At 38.0% G+C, this 23,800-nt stretch overlaps 1 protein-coding gene across 1 annotated transcript in view; it reads right to left on the reverse strand.

Annotated features, from left to right (window-relative positions):
- Nucleotides 1-23,800, reverse strand: part of LOC136863713 (uncharacterized) — a 562,466-nt gene that overhangs the window by 41,583 nt on the left and 497,083 nt on the right. Inside the window, exon 20 of the mRNA XM_068226053.1 lies at nt 9,840-10,049. Within this exon, the coding sequence (XP_068082154.1) occupies nt 9,840-10,049 (210 nt within the window). The remainder of the gene's footprint in view (nt 1-9,839; nt 10,050-23,800) is intronic.

Here is a 23,800-nt window from a genome sequence, read left to right on the forward strand (position 1 = left end):
TTAATCTACTGGAACCCCATAGCATTGATCATTTCTCTGCCTACTTTATCTATTCCCACAGATCTTCCCATCTTCATCCTTTTTAAGTGCCCATTCCACCTCTGTCATTGTTATGTCTGATACCTTCTCTGTTACTTCTTCTATTCCTACTGCCTGGATACCTTCTCCACATGTCTGGCTTCTCACATTCAGCAGTTCCCTAAAATATTCTTTCCATCTGTTCATTATTTCTTGTTTTGTCAGTGTTATTCCTTCTTCATTCTTCACAAATCCTGTGTTTACCATTTCATTCCTACAGTTTCATATAATTCCAAATAATAATTTTTTCCTACATTTCAAGTCTTCTTTTACTTCCTGAGTGAATATTTCCCACCTTTTCTTCAGCAACTAAATATTTGCAAACTCTTTTTGCTTCTATATATCTCGCTCTGCTCTCTTCAGTTTTTTGTTTTCCATTCCAAGTTGTTTTTGTTTTCCTTTACTTTACTTTTCACTACTCTATCATTCCACCATGTTGTCTCTTTCTATCTTACCTTTTCTGTGGTTTGCCACATGTTTTCTCTGCACATGTTACAAATGCTTTTCTTTTTTTAATTATTCCTTGGTATCAGTTTTTGTAATTCTTTCCTAAACTCTTTCTGAATCTCCTTTTCCTTCTCTTTTTTCCTGCTATATTTGTGACTTTGCCTACTTTTAACTATGCTATCACTGCTCAATGGTAACCCCCAAGTATTTCCTCAGACATAGCTGTGATATCCATAAGATCATTCTAATGACCTTTTTCTACTAATATGTAATCAATCAACCTTTTCATTCTTCTGTCTCCCCATCCATACCTGGTAATCTTCTGGCTATTTTTCTTCCTGAACCATGTGTCTCCTATTATTAATTGATTCCTCTGGCAAAATTCGACTAACATATCACCGTGATTCTTGTTGTCTTACTCATATCGCCCCAGAATCTCTTCTCTTTCCAATCTCTCTCTCACACTTGTATATTCAGATCTCCCATTATCATTACTTCTTTGTCTTCTATGTACTGTATTTCTCCATTTTTTTCAAGGACTTGTTCTATGTTCTCTTCTTTATTTCCATTTTCTGGAACATAAATTTTGAACACATCTCATGTTCCTATCTCAGACTGTACTCCTTGCTATGATCATTTTATTATTTATCTTCTTCAACTCGTACACATATTCCAGGATATCCTTTCTCATGATGATTCCTACTCTGTTTATTGCATCCTGTTGTCCACTGTAAAACAGCTTGTACCCTTCCTTCAATTTTCTCTCCCCTCTTCCTCTCCATTTTGTTTCATTAAGACCAAGAACTAAATTCCTTCTTCTCTTTCATGAACTCTATTACCGTATTTACTTGTGTAATTTTCTTCCTTGCATAATTTTTTCCTCCCTGATTTTTAGAAAGAAAATTTGGGATAAAAAATATAATCGCATACTTTCCCCCCTTGTTTCATCTATGGTTTGCACTAGCTGCGAACCATAGACTTACCTTGTCTTCATGATTCTTACCGAAGTACAGAAATCGGGAACTGGTTTGGAAATTCCAGTTCATATTTCCCATGCTAGGAGAGGAGGAAGTGACTGATTACTCAACATTCCAGTGCCCAGGGCCAGAACAGACCTATGGCTGCTAGCCATAACTTGCGCTTGTTATCAGCTGTGACTTGCATGTGTTCAGTAATTGCTTTCACCAGTGCTCTTACATGTGAATTTTTGTGCAAAATGTTTGTTAGTGACGTGATGGGAAAGAAAAACAGTAGTTATGATGCACATTTTAAATTTTCTGCAAAAGAATTTGCCAAAAATAACGGCAATCGTTCTGCATCTTGTGAATTTTCCTTGGCACTATCACATGTGCATTACTGGCAGAAGCAGAAAGAAGAATTATGGTGTACTGGAAAAACAATTTTATCATTTTGGGACCAAAAACTGGGAAGCATTCAGAAATTGAAAAGGAAATTATTTCTTACTTAAATCAATTGAGAAATGATGGCTTTTCAGTTTCCCATGAGATGCTCCAGTTAAAGGCTGTATAAGTAGCAAAAACCTTGAAAATTCCTGATTTTAAAGCAATCAGAGAGTGGCTTTATCAGTTCATGAAGAGGAACAATCTTTCTCTTCAAAGCAGGACATCTCTCTGTCAGCGACTTCCGAAGGACCACAGTGAAAAAATTGTGCAGTTTCATAGATTTGTAATTAAGGAGTGCCGTGAGTACAATTACCTGCAGATGGCTTCAAAAGAAAGTGACGATGAATGAAATGGTAAGTCTATTTCTTTGAAGTGAGAAGTGAAATACATATTAGCATAGGCAATTTTAGAGATTTTACCCTAATACAGTATTCTAATATACTGTATTTCAAGTATTTGGCTCCTGTCTTCAGCAAATTTTCGCATGACATTAAAGGATGACGGTTTCCGTATAATTATTGCTAGGGAATGTATTATTGTCTTTGATTTTTTATTAAAAATAATTGTTATATATATTTTTTATTATTTTGTACTATTTTAGGCCTAAATAAATTTTGTAACTAAAGTAAGGTAATTCTGTTCAATGTTTACATTTCCGTTCTTAATTTAGATTCACATAATTTTCCCTCCCAATTTTTGAGCTCAACAAGTTAAAAAAAAAATAAGAAATGGGAGAAATAATGCAAATATACATGGTAGCTCTTCGGTTTTGTCTGTCAGCTATATACAGAACTGGCAGGGGTGGGAAGATACTGATGGAGAATTATTTGAGAAGATAAACAACTATGTGGGAAACAACACAGAAGGAAACATTATTGTATTGGATGATCTCAGTTTACCAAATGTTGGCTGGGAGGGTAATGCAAACGACAGAAGCATAATCAACAAATGGTTAATAAGTTAACATGGGAAGGGCAGCTGAATCAGAAAGTGATGAAACCAACTTGAGGGGAAACATATTCTAGACATGGTGCCAATTCTGGCAATATCTAAGTTCTAAAAGGTCATGTAATAATATTCCTTCAACAATGCATCTTAATGAAGTTACAGCAGATACTGGAGAAAATATTGTCAATCTTTTTGCTAACCACTTTTCATCTGTTTATTCTTCTTATCAGAATAGTAGTAGTATGTCATATGATTATCCTTTCAAGGAATAATTAAAAAAAGAAAAGCATTTGTAACATGTGCAGAGAAAACATGTGGCAAACCACAGAAAAGGTAAGATAGAAAGAGACAACATGGTGGAATGATAGAGTAGTGAAAAGTAAAGTAAAGGAAAACAAAAACAACTTGGAATGGAAAACAAAAAACTGAAGAGAGCAGAGCGAGATATATAGAAGCAAAAAGAGTTTGCAAATATTTAGTTGCTGAAGAAAAGGTGGGAAATATTCACTCAGGAAGTAAAAGAAGACTTGAAATGTAGGAAAAAATTATTATTTGGAATTATATGAAACTGTAGGAATGAAATGGTAAACACAGGATTTGTGAAGAATGAAGAAGGAATAACACTGACAAAACAAGAAATTTATTGACTCTGTACCTCGACGTGTTTCTGCGTGCATCGCCGCTCACGGTGGTCCTACATCCTACTGAGTCGATGCCGTGCGCATTGTGTAACCTGCATATCGGTTTGAAATAAACATCAATTATTCGTCCGTGTCGTCTCTGTTTTTTCCCCAACTTTCATCCCTTTCGAACCACTCTTTCTTGGTGTTGCATTTGCTCTGTCAGTCAGTGTATTTAACTGCTCATTGTCAAAATTTAGAACTCATTTACATAATCTCCAGAATTGTCTATTACTTTCCTGTGCTTACTTGTAATATAACCTGTATATATATCTGTACATATGTTCTACTTATACTCCATTGAACTTTCTTTTTACTGTGTTTTGTCTATACTTCTCTACTGTTATGTAAAATGGTATTTCCGTTAATAAAGTATTATTAATAAAACCAGACAAGCTCTATAGAAAGCAGAAATGATTGATGGTATTAGTGATCATGAAACTTCTTTGTCATAATCAAGCATAAATGTGATAGAAATGAAGGTTGTAAAAGTAGGATTGTTATACAATACCATACGGTTGATAAGCGAGGCATGGGGGAATTTAAAAAAGTAATTATGATAAATTGAAAATGATAAATAAAAATATGAACAGGCTATGGGATGGGTTTAAAGAAGTTGTTGAGAAGTGTGAAAACAGGTATGTACCATTAGAGGCAGTAAGGAATGGGAAAGATCCAGTTTATTATAACAGAGAAATAAAGAGAATAAGAAGGAAATACACGTTGGAAAGAAATAGGTTTAGGAATGGTTGTGGAAGTAAGACAAAATTGAATGAACTTACTAGGACAAAGTAAAGTATTTAGCAAAAAAGTCAGTTAAGATTAACAAGATGGAAAACATTATTGGCAGTCATATGAACTTTACAGAAAATATGGAAGGATACGCATAGATACTTTAAGGCAGAAAGAGGTTCCAGGAGGGACATTCCAGAGATTCAAGTGGAGGGAAAGTGTACATGTGAGGATTTGTAGAAGGCAGAATATTCACTCAGCAGTACATTAGGATAGTTCAGTATAAGAATAATGTCCAGGTTGAGGAGGTAACTAATACTGTTGAAGTACTGAAATTTACTTATTATAGTAAAGATATTTACAAGAAGATAGAGAGGTTGAAAACTAGAAAATCAACTGGGATTGATAAGATTTCTGGGGATATGCTATAGGCAGTGGGTTGGGATACAGTGCCATATCTAATATATTTATTTGATTTCTGTTAGTATGAAGGAGCTATACCAGATGGATGGAGAGGAGCTGTAGTGACCCTACTGTACAAGGGAAAGTGTGACAAGCTTAAAACTGATAATTACAGGCCAGTCAGCTTGAGAAGTACTAACTGGTTTGACAGAATGCAGTTCAGGTTTAGGAAAGGTTATTCCAGTGTGGCTTAACTTGTAGGATTATAGCAAGATATTGGTCATTCAATTTAAGTTAATGGCAGATTTTATTTCTATTAGATTATAATAATTTAAATGATGTTATACTGTATAGAGTAGTAAATGAGTTGCAGGATTGTGAGTAACTGCGGAAGGACTTAAACAATGTAATGATATGGACAGCAGACAATGGGGAACAAAGTACACTGAGGGGCCAAAATTCACGGGAAGGGGTGTCCTATTAGAAAATGTGCTGTGTATGACCCCTGAGCGTTACAGCTAGCTGCACCATAGCCAAGCAGTCTATCACAGACACCAGTGTCATAAAGATGGCAACATGTCATGAGTTAACCGATTTTGAATGTGGGATGATCATCGGCGCATGGGTCATAGCACTGCAGAGATAACACGTGAATTTGGCTTTCCGAGGTCAACAGTGTTGAGGGTGGATCTTCAACATCGCAGGTGAGAAACATTATTGGCAGTCATTTGAATTTTACGGGAAAATGGAAGGATATGCATAGATACTTTAAGGCAGAAAGAGATTCCAGGAGCGACATTCCAAGGACTCAAGTTGAGGTGAGAGTGTACATGTGAGGATTTACAGAAGGCAGAATATTCATTCAGCAGTACATTAAGATAGTTCAGTATAAGAATAAACCGCATAAACCGCCGCACGGGAAGACCATAGGTGTTTAACGAACGGATATCACATCACCTCTGCAGAACCATACTGGGTGCTCAACGGGCTACTGTGAGTCAGATCACTGCCCAGTTGAATGTTGGGAGTCAGGAACCCATTTGTACCAGGACTGTAAGGAGGCAACTGCATCGCATAGGCTTCACCAGCCGACGACCAACTCGTGTCCCTTTGCTGACACCTCGACACAGAGTTCAACGACGTGCATAGGCCCACAAACATTGGCAATGGACCACGGAACAGTGGCAGAGTGTGGTATGGTCCGATGAATCCTGGTTCCAGTTGTATCAAGCTGATAGGCGCGTGAGAGTGTGGCGTATGCCCCATGAAGTTATGGATCCTGCATGTCAACAAGGTTGTGTGCAGGTGGGAGGTGGCTCACTCTGGTCTGGGTGGCATATTCATGGTCGCAATTAGGCCCCATTGTCGGGCTGCATGGAGTGCTGACAGGTGCATGTTATGTGGACATTCTTTCAGACCATCTGCATCCCCTTCTGGTCCTAGAGAACCCTGATGGAAATGCCATGTTTCAACAGGACAATGCGCCATGTCACCGCTCTGTGGTGGCTCGCAAGTGATCACTTTAGTGAAGTTATGACCATGGATTGGCCCTCCAGATCCCCCAATCTTAATCCAATCAAACATTTATGGGATGCTGTCGATGCTGGTATGCGCACCATGAACCCCGCACCAACTACAAAAGACCAATTGTGGGTAGCAGTGCAAGATGCGTGGGTCAAGATCCCTCCAAAACGATTCCAACACCTTGTAGATTCGATGCCTCACTGTATTGCTGCTGTTTTGAGGACTCGTGGAGGAGCAGCTCATTATTAACATCACATTCAGTGTGGTCGTATGACTTTTGGCCATTCAGTGTAAGTACCTAGGTGTTAATATAAAGAATGATCTTCATTGGGGTAATCATATTAACGAGGTATTTAGGAGAGGTTACAGATCTCTTCACATGGTTATGAGAGTATTTAGGTGTTGTAGTAAGGATGTAAAGGAGAGGGTGTATAAGTCTTTGGTAAGACTGCAGTTAGAGTGTAGTCCAGTGTATGGGACACTCACCAGGACTACTTGATATGAGAAATGGAAAAATTTCAAAGAAAACAGCACAATTTGTTCTGGGTGATTTCTGACAAAGGAGTAGTGTTACTAAAATATTGCAAACTTTGGGCTGGGAAGATTTGGGTTTAGGGAGACGAGATGCTCAACTGTGTGGTATGTTCAGAATGTATAAATATTTGATGATTTCCATTGAATCAAAATAATTTTTGTCCGGCTCCATAACTAAATGGTTAGCATGTTGACTTTTGGTCACAGGGGTCCTGGGTCTGATTCCCGACAGGTTCGGGAATTTTAACCATCATTGGTTAATTTCGCTTGCACAGGGGCTGGGTGTGTGTGTGTCGTCATTATCATTTTATTGTCATCACAATGTGCAAGTTGCTTAGGGGCGTCAAGTCAAAAGACCTGCACTTAGCGAGCTGAACATGTCCTTGGACACTCCCGGCATTAAAAGCCATATGCCATATATATATATAGAAAACAATTTTTAATCACCTTTAACGATTAATTATATTTAAAAAATATGCAGTATATGTTTCATCTTCTAGGAGACATCTTCAGCTGCTTCATATGTTTTAAATTAAAATAAACATAACAGACATTGACAGCGATCTAGCATAGTACAACTTTCTAAGTCCTAGAATCAAACTAATGAGTATGCACTGAGTACATTTTAAAAAGATGCTTAGAACAAAGTCTGAGTCATAAAATTAGTCTTACAAATAGAAAAAACATCTTCTCATTCTTCAAGTTACAATAATCACACTATAAAATATTTAAAAAAGTAAAATTCATGCTTCTTATGATTAATATAAAATACATTGTTCATGAGTTTCCACAATTAATTTTGATTGAAGCGGGGAGAATTCCTCAAGGTTGAAAAGAACGATGTATTGAGCGATTATGGTAACAGAAGTTGTGGAATTCATGTGTACAGTATTCAGTAAAGATAGATATCTAGAAGAAGTAGAAGAAGAATGAACTATGATTGGAATGAACCGAAATGGAATTTTAGCATATTAGTTGGTGACAAAGACAAAACACTCACCCTTTTTTTTGTTCTATTCAGCTGACTCCCCTCAGGTGACGTGGCCAGGGTTGGTGGCCATTTTAGCCTGTCTGGTATTTTATCTATGTGTTGTGCTTTGAGCAGGGGCTTGGTCAAGTGTTAGTACAAAATAGAACAACTGGATTGCATTGATGAAGAAATCAGGAAAAAGAACATGAGCAAACATTCAAGAGTAAGATCAAAGGAGTCATCCATGGAAATCTGTATTTCAAAACTGAGCAAGGAAAGCTATTTTCAGAAACCCCTAAATTGCACACCTCCTGAGGTTGGATTGATCTTTGAAGAACTTGGAAACAAATTAAAGAGCTTGCTACCTCTGGACAAAATATAATTAAGGAAATAATCAAGGAACTAAAGGACAGTAAAGCCCCAGGAATGGACTCTAGCATTGCAGACCTATTTAAATATGCTGGAGAAAATGTGGTGAAACAAATAGAGGATTTATTTTCTCTATCAGTATTTGGGAGACAGAATAAATACCAAGTGACTGAAAGAATGCATTCACCCCTTGTGTAGGAAGTGGGGCAGGACTAATGTCAACAATTATGAAGGCATTTCCCTTCTTCCCATAGCCTCCATGGCTTAGGTGACAGCACACCGGCCTCTCACCGCTGGGTTCCGTGGTTCAAATCCCGGTCACTCCATGTGAGATTTGTGCTAGACAAAGTGGAGGCGGGACTGGTTTTTCTCTGGGTACTCTGGTTTTCCCTGTCATCTTTCATTCCAGCAATACTCTCCAATATCATTTCATGTGTCATTCATTAATCACTGCCCCAGAGGAGTGCGACAGGCTTCGGCAGCCGGCACAATTCCTATCCTCGTCCCTAGATGGGGCTTCATTCATTCCATTCCTGACCCAGTTAAATGACTGGAAACAGGCTGTGGATTTTCATTCATTTCCCTTCTTCCCATCACTTATAAAATCCTCTCAAAAGCACTGCAACTTAGAATTGAAAACCATGTAAACAATCAAGTAGACAAATGTCAGTCAGGGTTCAGGAAGGAGGGTTCATGTGCAGAACAAATATAGAGTCTCAAATCACTAATTAAAATCAGAGCAATGAGGAACCAGAAGAGAACAATCATGTCTTCTGTGGACTTCATGAAGACTTATGTTTGAGTAGATCATAGAGTAGTCATCAATGTTCTCTGGTAGTTTGGGATAGATGACAAATCCCTGGCTGTATTCCAGCAGATAATTACAGACAAATTTTCACAAGTTAAATTAATGGGTGAACCCACAAAACCCTTCAAGGTAAAAATGGGTCGGAGGCAAGGAGACAGTCTTTACTACTCCCCATCAGGGAATGAAAATCAAGAATGGGAAAAATTAAGACCCAGAATGGGATGAAGATTGACTGCAGAAACAATGCACTCGTGTTTGATTGTCTAGTCTTTGGAGATGATGTCATACTTCTGGCAGACAACCCCCACATGGCCACCAAGCAGGTTGGAGAATTACAAAATTTGGCTGCAGAAGATGGGTTAAGAATTTCCTTGGAAACACCCAATGCCCCCCTGCATATATAGACTCAGATAAAGTGGACCCTGAGAATAAAATTTAAACAAAATTTGGGAAAATACACTCTGTTCAGAAATTCCTCTCAATATAATGAACAGGTTTTCATATAACATTCTTATTAAATGAGGAAGCCACTTATGGTTCTCACAGTTTCTGTGTTAATGATCAGTGACACAAACATAAAGCAGGAGCACATGCTGGCTTAACTGCCTACCAATAGCAGATGGTTCCTATTCGGGTGTCTGGGAAGAACCTCACCTATTGACCAATAGCAGATGGCTCTTGACCAACAGCATACTTTCCTTGGAAATGCAGACTTCATGTGGAGTCCAGTCTAGACTTCAGAAGTGTGCTGGTCATTAATAGGGAAATTGAGAGAACTAAACTCAATTAGAAACACACATTACACAATAATATGGTGTCTTATTCTATTAATACCTAAAGTATAAACACTCTGCTTGTAGGGGAAGAGGTTGAGGTTCAGTATATAGTCTTAAACTCCTGTCCCATAACAACGTAGTATTGGCATACACATTTTTTTAACTCACGTTATCTCCTACACGAAGTGTCTGTGGATATCGGCCACTGATGAACTCAGTCAGTTGCTCATCTTGACATAAGACAGCCACGTGCAGACTACAGCGACCATACATGTTCTTGGAAATGGCTAGAAGATTATCGGCCTGTGATGCTAGCAGCTCCTGAACTTCTTGCATATCTGCTTGGCGAATAGCACGGTGTAAGCGTTCTCTTCTTTCCTGTTTAACACAGAAACCAAGTAAAGGACTTTGAAAAGGGAAAGGAACACCAGAAGTAAATAACATATGCCTCTTACCAATAACTCACTGGTATTTTAATTAAATGAGAGTCCATTTGAATCCCGGTCTAGAAAGCCAAGAATACCGACCGAGAGGATTCGTCGTGCTGACGACACGACACCTCATAATCTGCAGGCCTCCGGGCTGAGCAGCGGTCGCTTGGTAGGCCAAGGCCCTTCAAGGGCTGTAGTGCCATGGGGTTTGGTTTGGTTTGGTCCATTTGAATAATGTACCATGAATTTGCTATTCAGTGGAAAGTTAATTGATTATGGGAACAACAATGTGAGGTGTTGCACTGGACTCCCTTCGCCTGATTACGAAGGGAGAGAGGAAGGAAGGAAGGAAGGAAGGAAGGAAGGAAGGAAGGAAGGAAGGAAGGAAGGAAGGAATGTATCATTTGTTTTGCTGTGGTAGATTAAGTCCAGAAAGCCAAGAATAACGAAGAACGAACAAGAGGATTTGTCGTTCAGCCACATGACACCTTGTGATCTGCAGGCCTTCATGCTGAGCAGTGGTCACTTGGTAGGCCATGACTCTTCGAGGCAGTTGAGCGCCATGGTTTCTCCATGTGTGTAGTAGATTAAATTGCAAGAATGCAAGATAATTTCTTGCCTTTTGTGTCCATAATAAGCTTCCATTTTGCTTCCTAATAGAACAAATAGATTATTTTCTATTCAACAGGCATGAAAGGAAGTATATAGGAAGCAATGCAAAACCTCCTGTATTTTAGGGGTGGCATGTCTACCTTTTACACACAAGTCCTGCATTTGATTCCTGGCTCACTCAAGGATTTTAATCCTGAACTGAGAACTGGCCCGAGATTCAGTCAGCCTCATGAGACCAGCTGAGGGATTGGTGATATGAAAGGCAGTAATGAAATGAAATGGCGTATGGCTTTTAGTGCCGGGAGATCCCAGGATGGGTTCGGCTCGCCAGGTGCAGGTCTTTTGATTTGACTCCCGTAGGTGACCTGCGCGTCATTATGAGAATGAAATGATGATGAAGACAACACATACACGTGCCGGGGAAATTAACCAATGATGGTTAAAATTCCCGACCCTGCCGGGAATTGAACCCGGGACCCCTGTGACCAAAGGCCAGCATGCTAACCATTTAGCCATGGAGCCGGACATGAGAGGCAGTAAACGCAATCAAGAAAGTAATGCAATATGGTTGAGGAAGTCATCACACTGGCCATGTGACAGTCTAATATTTGAAGGCCACACACTGGATAGTAATGGTCTTGGTAAGGCAGGGTCTTAATAATCTCTATATATCTCATTACTTTGAAGTGAAATGGCCATGTGTGCTATGACTACAGAATCAAACTCCGCATTCAGGAGACATTTGGGCTTGAACCCCACCATCGGCTGTGGATTCCCATTTCTACTTCCAAGCAAATGTCAAGACAATTCCTATTCATAGGCCACCTCTTTACCCAAATTCATTCACTAGCATTCATTTCAACCTCATTATCTCTTCCTCAGGAAGTGCATCAGGCCGCAAAAATTAAACATGCCATATAAATTCATCTCATCTCATCTCTGACACCATATCAAGAAACAGAACTAAGGGGCAGGCGTACATTACATACCACATTACTTTGATACCACACGAAATTCAGCCATATTAGCTGTTGGCTGAGTTAATAAATATAACATGCTAACATGTTATCCAGACTTATAATAATGCTAGCTATTGCCGATGGCTCCGGTCACGTATATTCAGGAAATGTTTATAAATATCAGCACCAACATACACTCCCTTGTTGACCTTGATAGTGATAGTAAGTTTGCAAACTTGAGAAGTAAACTTCCCTTTTCTAATTTTGAAGTGAACTGGTTACCATACACACTTGTTCGAAGAGAGCTAATTTTCAAATAATGTAACCAATTGGTTTAGTTACATTTTCATTGTAAGGCTTCTTTGTAAATTACATTGTGTGTCTTATTTTCGGGAATACAAATGAAAAGATACTTGCAATGGCTTACCCTAGAGCAAGTTAATAAAGTAGCCTGATTTTAATGAAAACAACAAAAGTCAGCAAGAATATTGCAAACAAAGTGGTAAGGCTGCAGGTTACTTGGGCTCTTAATATGCCATTCAATTAGAAGAGTACACAAATACAGTAACCTAAGCTGGAGCTGTGTGCTTTGCCTTCAAAAATGGCTCATTGTTCAGTGATTTATTTACTGAGGGTTTTGGAGGTTATATCTTTAACTTTACGCACCTTTGGATAATCTTATTTTTGTGTGTTCTGTAAATGGAAAAAGGACTTTTTTTTATAATTGGCTTTATGTCACACCAACACGTATAGGTCTTGTGGCGACAATGGGATAGGAAAGGGCTAAGAGTTGGAAGGAAGCGGCCGTGGCCTTTATTAAGGTACAGCCCCAGCATTTGCCTGGTGTGAAAATCGGAAACCACATGAAATCATCTTCAGGGTTGCCAATACTGGGGTTCGAACCAACAATCTTCCAAATGCAATCTCACAGCTGCGCGCCTCTAACTGCACGACCAACTTGCTTGATGGTAAGAGGACACAAAACCCCATAAAAATGCTTATTATGAGCTATCTATTGGAGTCATACATATGCTTATTTTTACCTGTTTGTAAATCTACTTGAAAATGAAACCTACAACCTGTTTTCCAGTCAGTGACCGGGTCAGGAATGGAATGAATGAAGCCCCCAACTTGCAGTGAGGATAGGAATTGTGCCAGCTGCCGAAGCCTGTCGCACTTGTAGATCTAGTTAAGATCTAAAAAGAATTTCTTTACCAGTTTTTTTCTCTACAATTGTTTAAGAAAACCAGAATATTTAAAGATCAAAGTCAAATGTCTTTCGCTGACATGCTTTACATTTTGTTGTCTTGGATATACCTTGTTTGAGATAACTTTACAGCATATAGCCTAGTGTTTAAGTTAAAAATGTACCTGTCTGGATTTCAGCCTGCCCCTCTGAAGGTCTAGAATGTTGTCGTGAATAGGAAGGTCCAGATTAGCCATGATCCTGTCATATTCTCTGACAAGAGTGGTTTTAGTCCACAGGTGAGGTTGCGTGATGTGGCTGAGGACAGGAAGCCAGCAAATGGGAGTGGGTCTGACGACTCTGCTAATCTTCCACATGGTATTGTTGAGCTAGGTGTCAATTATCTTCACATGAGGACTCTTTGGCCATACTGGGGCACAGTATTCAGCCACAGAGAAGACAAAACTCATAGCAGAGGTCCTTAAGGTTTCTGCAGAGGCACCCCATGATGTACGACAAAATTTGCCAAGGATGTTGTTGCGACTTTTTATTTTAGCTGCTGTATTTTCAAGGTGTTTCCCAAAAGAAAGTGTGCGATCCAGGTTTACACCCAAATATTTAGGAAATTTACTGTTCCTGAGGATAGTTCCTCCAAAGGATACTTTAATTACATTGTTTGCCATCTTGTTGTTGAGATGGAAACAAGATACCTCAGTTTTAGTTGAGCTTGGCTTAAGTCTTCACTTGAAGAAATAGCTTTCAAGGATGGCCAGATCATCTCCAAGTGTTTTTTCAGTTTCACTGATGCTGCTATGCCTTGTAACAAGAGCTATATCATCAGCCTAGCAGAACTTTTTTGACTGAGTTTCCAGTAGATTTGGTATGTATAGATTAAAGAGGAGAGGAGTCAATACTGATCATTGTGGAAGACCATTGTTCAGTTTCCCTTGTTTGCGTATTTCAGTTCCCATGATCACTTGGAAGAGTCTGTCACTGAGTATGTTTATGATGAGCTTGACAGTGGCTTTACAAGAAATCACTCAGTGTAGTTGGTATAATATATCCAAACTGTATCGTAGGCAGCTGAGAGGTCTTAAAAAAAAATAACAAAAGTCTTCAGATTCAATTGGAAACCAGGCTCTGTATATAAGTTAAGAGCAAGAATTTGGTCACAGCAGCTGTGTTTTGGTCTGAAACCTGCTTGTTCAATAGGAATGTGTTGAGTGATGATAGGGCGATTTTAATATAAAGCAGACATTCTAGGAGTTTGTGACAGCAGCTCAGTAAAGCTACGGGCCTAGGGAAGTTGACCCACACTAACGTTTTTGTAGTGAACGTGCCCCACAGGCATGATTTGAGTAGAGACTTGTGTGTGAACATTGAAGTGGACAAGGTCAATACAGATATTGTCAAAATTTGTAAACATTTTCGGAATACTCAGGTTATTGAATGCAGCAGTTTTGAGAGATACTGCTATACAAAACATGGCCTCCATCTAAACAATTCAGGTAAACGAAAGATAGCAAATATTGTTCTAGATTTTATTAATCTTAAGATATGTAGTGTAAAACAGTCAACTCCCTTGAGTTATAATACTGATCAGGAAAACTAGTAGAAAGAGCCAGCTGTACTTCAAGCTGGCTCAGTCAACTAGAAAAAGAAACTCAGGATAGTAAGGACTTTCAAGTTACCCAATTGCAACAGTCAAGTTTTAGGGAGGAAGGGGGTCTGAGATTGCTCTTGGTAAACTGTCAAAGTGTAGTAAATAAACAATTAAAATTCGGTACATTGATGGAATCTTATGAGACTGATGTGGTGATAGGAGTGGAATCGTGGTTGAAAGAAGGGGTGAGTAATAGAGAAGTATTTCCAGAAGGGTACACAGTCTATCGTAGAGACTGAGGAGATAAAAAGGGAGGGGGGGGTGTTTATTCTGGTGAAGGAAACTTACTGTTCACATGAATGGTTTACCGATGAAAGGGATGAAATATTAGGGATAAAATTAGTTTGTGATAATATGAAGGAGGTGGGAATTATAGGAACATACAGGCCTGGAAGAGAGGAAAGAGACATGGAAATCTTTGAGAAAATAATAGATTATACTCGTAGAAACAATGATAATGATATGGTAATAATTGGGGGAGATCTAAATTTGCCTGAAGTTGAATGGAAAGGAGCTGCAAGTGAAGCCCATGAACAGAAACTGGCAAATAAGTTAATTTGGGAGGGAGGATTTGCACAAGTAGTACAAGAACCGACTCGTCTCAATAACTTACTAGATGTATTCTTGGTTAAACCATGGGAAATTGTTGATAAAACTGAGGTAATTGAAGGAATAGGAGACCATAAGGCTGTAATAATGGATGTAGGACTCGTACCAAAAAGGCTTAATAAGAGGGTTACACAAGACAAGAAATTGTACAGAAAAACTAAAGTTGATGAATTTGGGACTTACCTTAAATCACAATTCAGTTGTTGGATACGTGAAGGGAGTAACGTGGATACACTTTGGGCTAAATTTAAAGGAATCATTTGGGAAGGAGAGAAGAGATTTGTACCTGTTAAGAAGGGTAAAATGACCTCAGACCCTGTTTATTATACAAGGGAAATAAGAAAATTAAAAAGAAAATGTAGAATAGTAAACAGGAAAATCAAAGAGGGTAGGGAGAGTAGAGAAACTAGAAAACAGCTAATGAGGGAACTGAATAGAGTGAAAAAGGAAGCAAAAGGGAATTATATGAATGGCATACTTCAAGAGGGTAATGACCACAAAGGGAAATGGAAAAAGCTGTATTTATATATCAGGAATCAAAAAGGAAAAGGAATCCAAATTCCTACAATGGTGGGAGAAGGGAGTGAACACTATTTAACAGATACTGAGAAAGCAAACCTATTTAGTAGGGAATTTAGAGATTCAGTAGATGATTGTCAAGAGTTGGAAACCGAAACAGAAGATAGAGAGGGAGAGAGACAGAGGGAAACAAGAAGCTTCTCATTCACAAACGAAGATATTTTCAGAGAAATCCAACTGCTTCAGCAAGGAAAAGCAGCAGGAAGTGATCAAATTACTGGGGAGGTATTAAAGTCAATGGGGTGGTACATAGTGCCTTATTTAAAATTTCTCTTTGACTATGTCATAAATAATAGTGTAATACAAAAGGAATGGAAGGAATCTATAATAATACCAATTTATAAAGGAAAGGGTGATAAAAGGAAACCAGAGAACTACAGACCAATCAGCCTGACCAGTATAGTGTGTAAAATACTGGAGAGTTTAATATCGAAGTACATCAGAGGGATATGTGATGATAAAAATTGGTTCATGAGGAGCCAGTATGGATTTAGAAAGAAATTTTCTTGTGAGGCACAACTCGTGGGATTTCAGCAGGACATATCGGATCAGTTGGATTCAGGAGGTCAGTTAGATTGCATAGCCATAGATCTTTCCAAAGCCTTTGATAGAGTGGAACATGGAATATTATTAAAGAAATTGGAGGGAATAGGATTGGACGTAAGGGTTACACGTTCGATAAAAACATTTCTAAATTCAAGGGTTCAGAAAGTCAAAGTAGGAAATAATGTATCTCAGGAAGAGAAAGTTTGGAAGGGAATTGCACAGGGTAGTATAATCGGTCCATTACTTTTCTTAATATACGCAAATGATTTAGGGAACAATATAACATCAAAAATAAGATTGTATGCAGATGACATAATTGTTTATAGGGAAATAAACAACATTGAGGATTGTTCAGAATTACAAAGGGACCTTGAAAGTATCCAACAATGGGTTGAAGAAAATAATATGAAGGTTAATGGAGGCAAATCAACTGTTACAACTTTTACAAACAGGAGCTTTAAAACTGAATTTGAATATACTTTGGATGAGGTAGTTATCCCAAAAGATGGCAAGTGCAAATACTTAGGTGTGAGATTTGAAAGTAATTTGCACTGGAAGGGTCATATTGATGACATCGTTGGGAAAGCATACAGATCGTTACATGTCATAATGAGGCTACTTAAAGGATGCAACAAAGAATTAAAAGAAAAAAAGTTACTTGAGTATGGTTCGTCCATTATTGGAATATGCAAACAGTGTTTGGGATCCTCACCAAGAATACCTAATAAAAGAAATAGATAGTGTGCAGAGGAAAGCAGCAAGATTTGTAACAGGGGATTTCAGGAGAAAGAGTAGTGTATCAGAAATGTTAAAGGAACTTGTTTGGGAAACTTTAAGTAAGAGAAGGGAGAAAACTAGACTTTTAGGATTATATAGAGCCTGTACAGGAGAAGAAGCATGGGGAGATATCCGTGAGAGGCTTCAGTTGGAAAATAATTTTATCGGCAGGACTGACCACAAATATAAAATTAGAAGGAATTTTAGCAGAAGCGATTGGGGTAAATTTTCATTCATTGGGAAGGGTGTGAAGGAGTGGAACAGTTTACCAGGGGTAGTGTTTGATCCTTTTCCAACACAAATATAAAATTAGAAGGATTTTTAGCAGAAGCGATTGGGGTAAATTTTCATTCATTGGGAAGGGTGTGAAGGAGTGGAAAAGTTTACCAGGGGTAGTGTTTGATCCTTTTCCAAAATCTGTACAGATATTCAAGAAGAGAATAAACAGCAACAGAGAAAATAAATGAAGTGTTAGAGGGCATTCGACCAGTGCAGGTTATTGTAAATAAAAAAAAATGTGTGTGAATAAATTAATTCCATCCCCTGGTCTAAGGAGTTTGGAAAGCCAAAGTAGGGGACTGCCTGTAGGGGTGAAGTACAGTGGGGACTTCGAGGGCCCTGGGACCGCTACGGTAGCTGTGAAGGCCCTTCAGGAACTCTGAAAAGTGGTGGCAAAAGGGGCTCTGGTTAAGACGCAGCAGGTCGTTATGCTACTTAGGATCCAGAACGGGTAAAAAAAAAAAAGTAAATATATAAATGCAATGTAAATATTAATCTTATACCAGTTGTATAGTATCATTTGAAGTAATTCCACATACTGTATATCAGTTGACTATATTTGTAAGTAGTACAGGAGATATTATAAGTAGAATTTTGTAAACAATATAAATTTATTAAGGATGAGCTGTGTGTTTAATAGAAAACATTGTTAGCGTAAATTGTATAATATTGTATTATAGGAAAATTTTCTTCTCTTGTTACTTTAATATTAGTGCTTGACAATAATGTACTTTAGTGTACCATTTGCCACCGAGGTAGACACCTCATTTGCAAATAAAGAGATTTTGATTTTTGATTTGATTTATATTATTTTGGGGTCGATCTTTCAGTTTTCTAGGTTTCAAACAAGCAGTAATCTTGCTTTTCTTAATTCTTTAGGCATGGTCCCCATTTTCAAGATATCACTGAAAAAGCAAGCAAGCCAGTTCCTAGCATTGTGGCCAAGGTGAATTAGGAACTCAGGGTGGATGCCGTCAGAGCCTGGAGCCTTTCCACTTTTCAAGTCTTTTATTGCTACAACTATTTCTTTTCTGTTTCTGTTAGGCTGCTGCGAAGGATGGTGTGTGTGGAGATGAAGTTTTAAGGTATCTGAGTTCCTTCTTTACCATCTTAGTGTGGAGTTTGTCTTGAGTGACTTGTGAGTTTGAAATAATTTGATTAGCAATCACATCAGGTGTGATGTCAGGCTTGTCTCGTCTTCCAGATGAGCTCCCTCCAAGTTTTCTGTGGAGATTCCAAGCTTTCTTGCTTGATAGTTGGAAGTTCAGCCCTTCAACAGTATCTATCCATTTCTGTTTCTGTTAGGCGTCTAAACTGTGCAGAAGTTCTTCAGCAACTTCTTGGCCACCTGATTCAATATCCTCATTAAAAAGAGATTCACTTTGCTCGTTCCATTCTGGGACATATTCTTTCATAAACCCCAGTGAAATATGTTTCGTGGCTATTGAGGTAATCAATCCATCAAATCTATGGTAGGAACTATATTTTGCTGGAATTGTTTCTTTTGTTTTATTCGCAATTGGTTTTACGTCATATGGTGACAATGGGATTAAGATAGGAAAGGGCTAGGAGTGGGAAGGAAGGGGCTGTGGCCCTAATTGAGGTACAGCTCCAGGATTTGCCTGATCTGAAATTGGGAAACCACGGAAAATCATCTTCAGGGCTGCCAACAGTGGGGTACAAACCCACTATCTCCCAAATGCAAGCTTGCTGGAATCCATCTCATACATTGACCTAGTTTTTTTGTAAATTTAATCCAGTCTGCCTTGCTGAAACTCCTTTGTGGTCTTGACAGTCTAGATATCAGAGGCACAGAAATTACTATATCTAATAGTATTAGCCTGTATTGACTGCATGGGGAATTGTCCATTATTTTTCTCCTTGTAGGCAGAGGTTGATAACAGCTGTTTTGGGTCACCAAGCACAGGTCTGAGTTGTATTCATGCTTCTAGGCAGCTGATGTATTTGTTCTTTTATCCTTAGCATCAGATATTAGGTGTAGATGATGTTCTTCAGCCCAGCCAATGAGGTCTATGCCACAGGGATTGTTTTAGGCATAATTGCAGTTTTCATGGTAGCTGTTGAAGTCCCCTGCATAAATGGCAGGTTGGTCTTCAGAAGCAGGAATCACCACGGCTGGCCAGGAGATTGTAGGTGGTTTGTAGATGGTGATTACTGTTACAAAGGCAATAATGGGGTAAGACATTTCTTTATACTGTGCCACCCGGAAAGAGCAACATGTTTTTGAAGTGGACAAATGTTATTCCCCAGAAGGACAGAAATCTCACTACAAAGTTTTGTATGTGATGTTCTTTTTCATGACAAATACATTAACATATTAAGGCTAATAAATTTGTAATTAACGGCAAACTCATGCGACTGAGATGGTTATCATGGACTCCAAGGATGAAGAACGGGATAAAATTTTACGCCTAGCTTCTGGTGAGGGTGAATACTGAGAATGAATTCACAGTAATACAGTGTGTATACAATCATTTTATCTATGCATTGGGAGTAGAAGTGGGATTGGGGCAGAAGTTCATCCAAGTGAATTGAATATCTCGGAAATATTCTTCTACACTTTCGCTGGGTTTGATCTTAGAAGGTAAGTTAGACTTAAAGGAGCCTTTTAAGCCCAATAGAACTCTGGGTCATCATTAAAAAAAAAGTTTTCCATTCTGTAAGAACTTTTTGCATTTTTCAGCTCATACCTACTGGTTGCGGAGATAATAGCATGTACGCCGTATTTTTATTTTCTCTCTGTCCAGAACATCTTGGAATGTGTTTATGTCAGTATGTTACATTGGGAAGGAAATTGCTTAGGTTGCTGCATAAGAAAGGCCCCATGTTTGGACAAAAGTAGCTTGCAAACGTAACTTAATTTTGATATAATTTTACATTGCAGAGCACAATTCTGTGATCAGCTGGCGTAGCTAGTTCTGCTCTGCGACAGAACCACTGAAATAGGTGAAATGAGAACACTTTCTCTTCTGTACATGCCATACACTGTGTTCTAGGTGTAAGGCTCAATTCAAAAGATATATATATATATATTTTTGCTAGTGGCTTTGCGTCGCACCAACACAGAGAGGTTTTATGGTGACAATGGGATAGGAAAGGCCTAGGCGTTGGAAGGAAGTGGCCGTGGCCTTAATTAAGGTACTGCGCCAGCATTTGCTTGATGTGAAATTGGGAAACCACGGAAAACATCTTCAGGGCTGCCGAGAGTGAGATTCAAACCCACTATCTCCTGGATGCAAGCTCACAGCCGCATGCCCCTAACCGCATGGCTAACTCACCCGGTCTCTAAAGATAACAAGCAACTTCATATTTTAGGGGTGAACAGACCTGGATGCTGATGCTGATGCAGAAATCTATATATATAAAGTAACTTGTCCTGACTGACTGACTGATTCATCATTGCCGAGCCAAAACTACTGGACATAAGGAAATGAATTTTCGGGGATACATTCATATTAAGATGTAGGTGCTCTCTAAGAGAGGATTTTTGGATATTCTGTCGCTAAGGGGGTGAAAAGGGAGGTGAAATTTTAAAATGAGTGTATCTATATCTCAAAACTTTAAAAGTTTACAGATGTAAAAATTGGTATTTAGAATTTTCTTTAAAAATAAGGAAATATATATTTTTTGTTTTCAGAAAATCCCAATAGGAGTGAAAAAGGGTGAAAAAAGGGTGTCTCAGAAACTGAAGATATTACAGACCTGAAAATAGGTACTTTTGATCTCTTTTAAAAATCAAGGAACACATACTTTTTTGTTTTTGGAAAATCCAATATATATCTCAAAATATGTATCTCAATATATATATATATATATATATATATATATATATATATATCAAAACTTTGAAAGAGTACAGATGTAAAAATTGGTATTTAGAATCTTCATTAAAAATAAAGAAACACGCATTTTTTGTTTTCGGAAAATCCCAATAGGAGGGGTGAAAAGGGGTGAAAAACGGGTTGAATCCCTTTAATGAGAATACTTATATCTCAGAACCTGAATATATTACAGACCTTAAAATTGGTATTTGGGATCTACCTTAAAAATAAAGAAACAGGCATTTTTTCGTTTTCGGAAAATCCAAATAATGGGGGGGGGGGGTGAAAAGGGGGGTGAATTTTTTAAATGAGTGTATCTACATCTTAAAAATTTAAAAGTTTACAGATGTAAAAATTGGTATTTAAAATCTCCTTTAAGAATAAAGAAACATGTATTTTTTGTTTTTGGAAAATCCCAATAGGAGGGGTGAAAAAGCGGTGAAAAAGGGGTTGAATGCCTTTAATGAGGATACTTATATCTCAGAAACTGAAGATATTACAGAACTGAAAATTGGTGTTTGGGATCTCCTTTAAAAATAAAGAAACATGTATTTTTTGTTTTTGGAAAATCCAATTTATGGAGGGGGGGGGGGTGAAAAGGGAGTGAATTTTTAAAATGAGTGTATCTATATCTGAAAACTTGTTAAGTTTATAGATGTAAAATTTGGTATTCAGAATCTCCTTTAAAAATAAAGAAACACGTATTTTTTTGTTTTTGGAAAATCCCAATAGGAAGGGTTAAAAAGGGTGGAAAATGGGTTGAATGCCTTTAATGAGGCTACTTATATTTCAGAACCTGAATATATTACAGACCTTAAAATTGGTATTTGGGATCTACCTTAAAAATAAAGAAACAGGCATTTTTTCGTTTTCGGAAAATCCAAATAATGGGGGGGGGGGGGGGTGAAAAGGGGGGTGAAATTTTTAAATGAGTGTATCTACATCTTAAAAATTTAAAAGTTTACAGATGTAAAAATTGGTATTTAAAATCTCCTTTAAGAATAAGGAAACATGTTTTTTTTGTTTTTGGAAAATCCCAATAGGAGGGGTGAAAAAGCGGTGAAAAAGGGGTTGAATGCCTTTAATGAGGATACTTATATCTCAGAAACTGAAGATATTACAGAACTGAAAATTTGTATTTGGGATCTCCTTTAAAAATAAAGAAACACGTATCTTTTTGTTTTTGGAAAATCTAATTAATGGCGATTAAACAGGAGTGACAATTTGGGGTGAATTTTTTGAAAGACTATATCTACAGAATATCTGAGCAACGTAAAATGTTACAGATTTAAAAAGTGGTATTTGGAATCTCCTGTAAATGTAAAGAAACATAGGTGATTTGTTTTTGGATACTCCACTTAAGGGGAACTAAAAAGCGGGTGAGATTTTAAAATGAGAATTTCTACAGTTTATCTCGAAAAACTTAACATGTTACAGAAGTGCAAAATGGTATTTTTTATCTCTATTAAAAAATAAAGAAACGTGTATTTTTAGTTTTCGGAAATACCACTTGGGTGGAGGGGGAGGGGGAAGTGACTGAAAATGGTGTTGAATTCTTTTAATTAGGCTACGGATATCTCAAAAATGAAGATGTTACAGACGTGAAATTTGATATTTGGAATCTGCTTTAAAAGTAAAGAAACACGTATTCTCGGAAAATCCAATGAAGATGGGGGGTGGGGGATGGGGGGTGGGGGAGGTGAAAGAATTGAAAATTAATTGACTTAATTTTATGAGAATACTTACATCTAATAAAAACTAAAGTTGTTACAGACGTGAAAATTGGTATTTGGTTCTCCTTTAAAAACAAAGAAAAACGCATTTGGGGGGGGGGGGGGGGTATCATCTTGGGGGCGGGAGTGAAAAGGAGTTAAATTCCTTTCATGAGGACACATAAATCAAAAACTGAAGAAGTTAGAGTCGTGATAATTGGAATTTAGAAGATCCTTTACTATTAAAGAAACAGGTATTTTTTGCCGGAAAATTCACTTAGGGGGGTCCAAAACACCTATAATAATAATAATAATAATAATAATAATAATAATAATAATAATGTTCTGGACCGTCGTCAAATGTGCAGACCGCGCTGGAAACGGGTCCTGGACGGGTAATGACTAAGAATGGCGTCCGGCCGCGGGTTCAGTACCGCCAAGGCATCCAAGACAACACCACGCCGGATCTCCTCAAGGATTTGATCCATATTAAAAATGCTTATAGGAAAAGATGGCAAAGATTTAGAGACACAACTAACCGGGTGGAATACCTGGACCTGGACCTGGACCTGGAAGTACGAAATCAATTGCTGGAAAGAAAGATTGAAAAATGGGAGGAAACTTGCCGTAATCTATTAGAAAATTAGAATTATGGCGGATTCTCTCAGAAAATGAGTCAGATCGCGAATTTCAGCGGATTATATAGAAAACAATAACCATTCAATTAAAAATTTCAGTATAATACCGTAGCGAAGCACGGGTATCTTGCTAGTATTTGATAAGATAATTACATGTGGTGAATGACACAAAGTTACGTTATTGTAGTGCGTGATCTCACTTTAACATATGGTTGATAGAAGAGGCACGGGGAAGTTTTTAAAAAGTAATTATGATCAGTGGAAAATGGCAAATAGAACTATAAACAGCCAATGGG

Source organism: Anabrus simplex, chromosome 2, assembly GCF_040414725.1.
Source record: "Anabrus simplex isolate iqAnaSimp1 chromosome 2, ASM4041472v1, whole genome shotgun sequence".
Classification (NCBI taxonomy): Eukaryota; Metazoa; Arthropoda; class Insecta; order Orthoptera; family Tettigoniidae; genus Anabrus; species Anabrus simplex.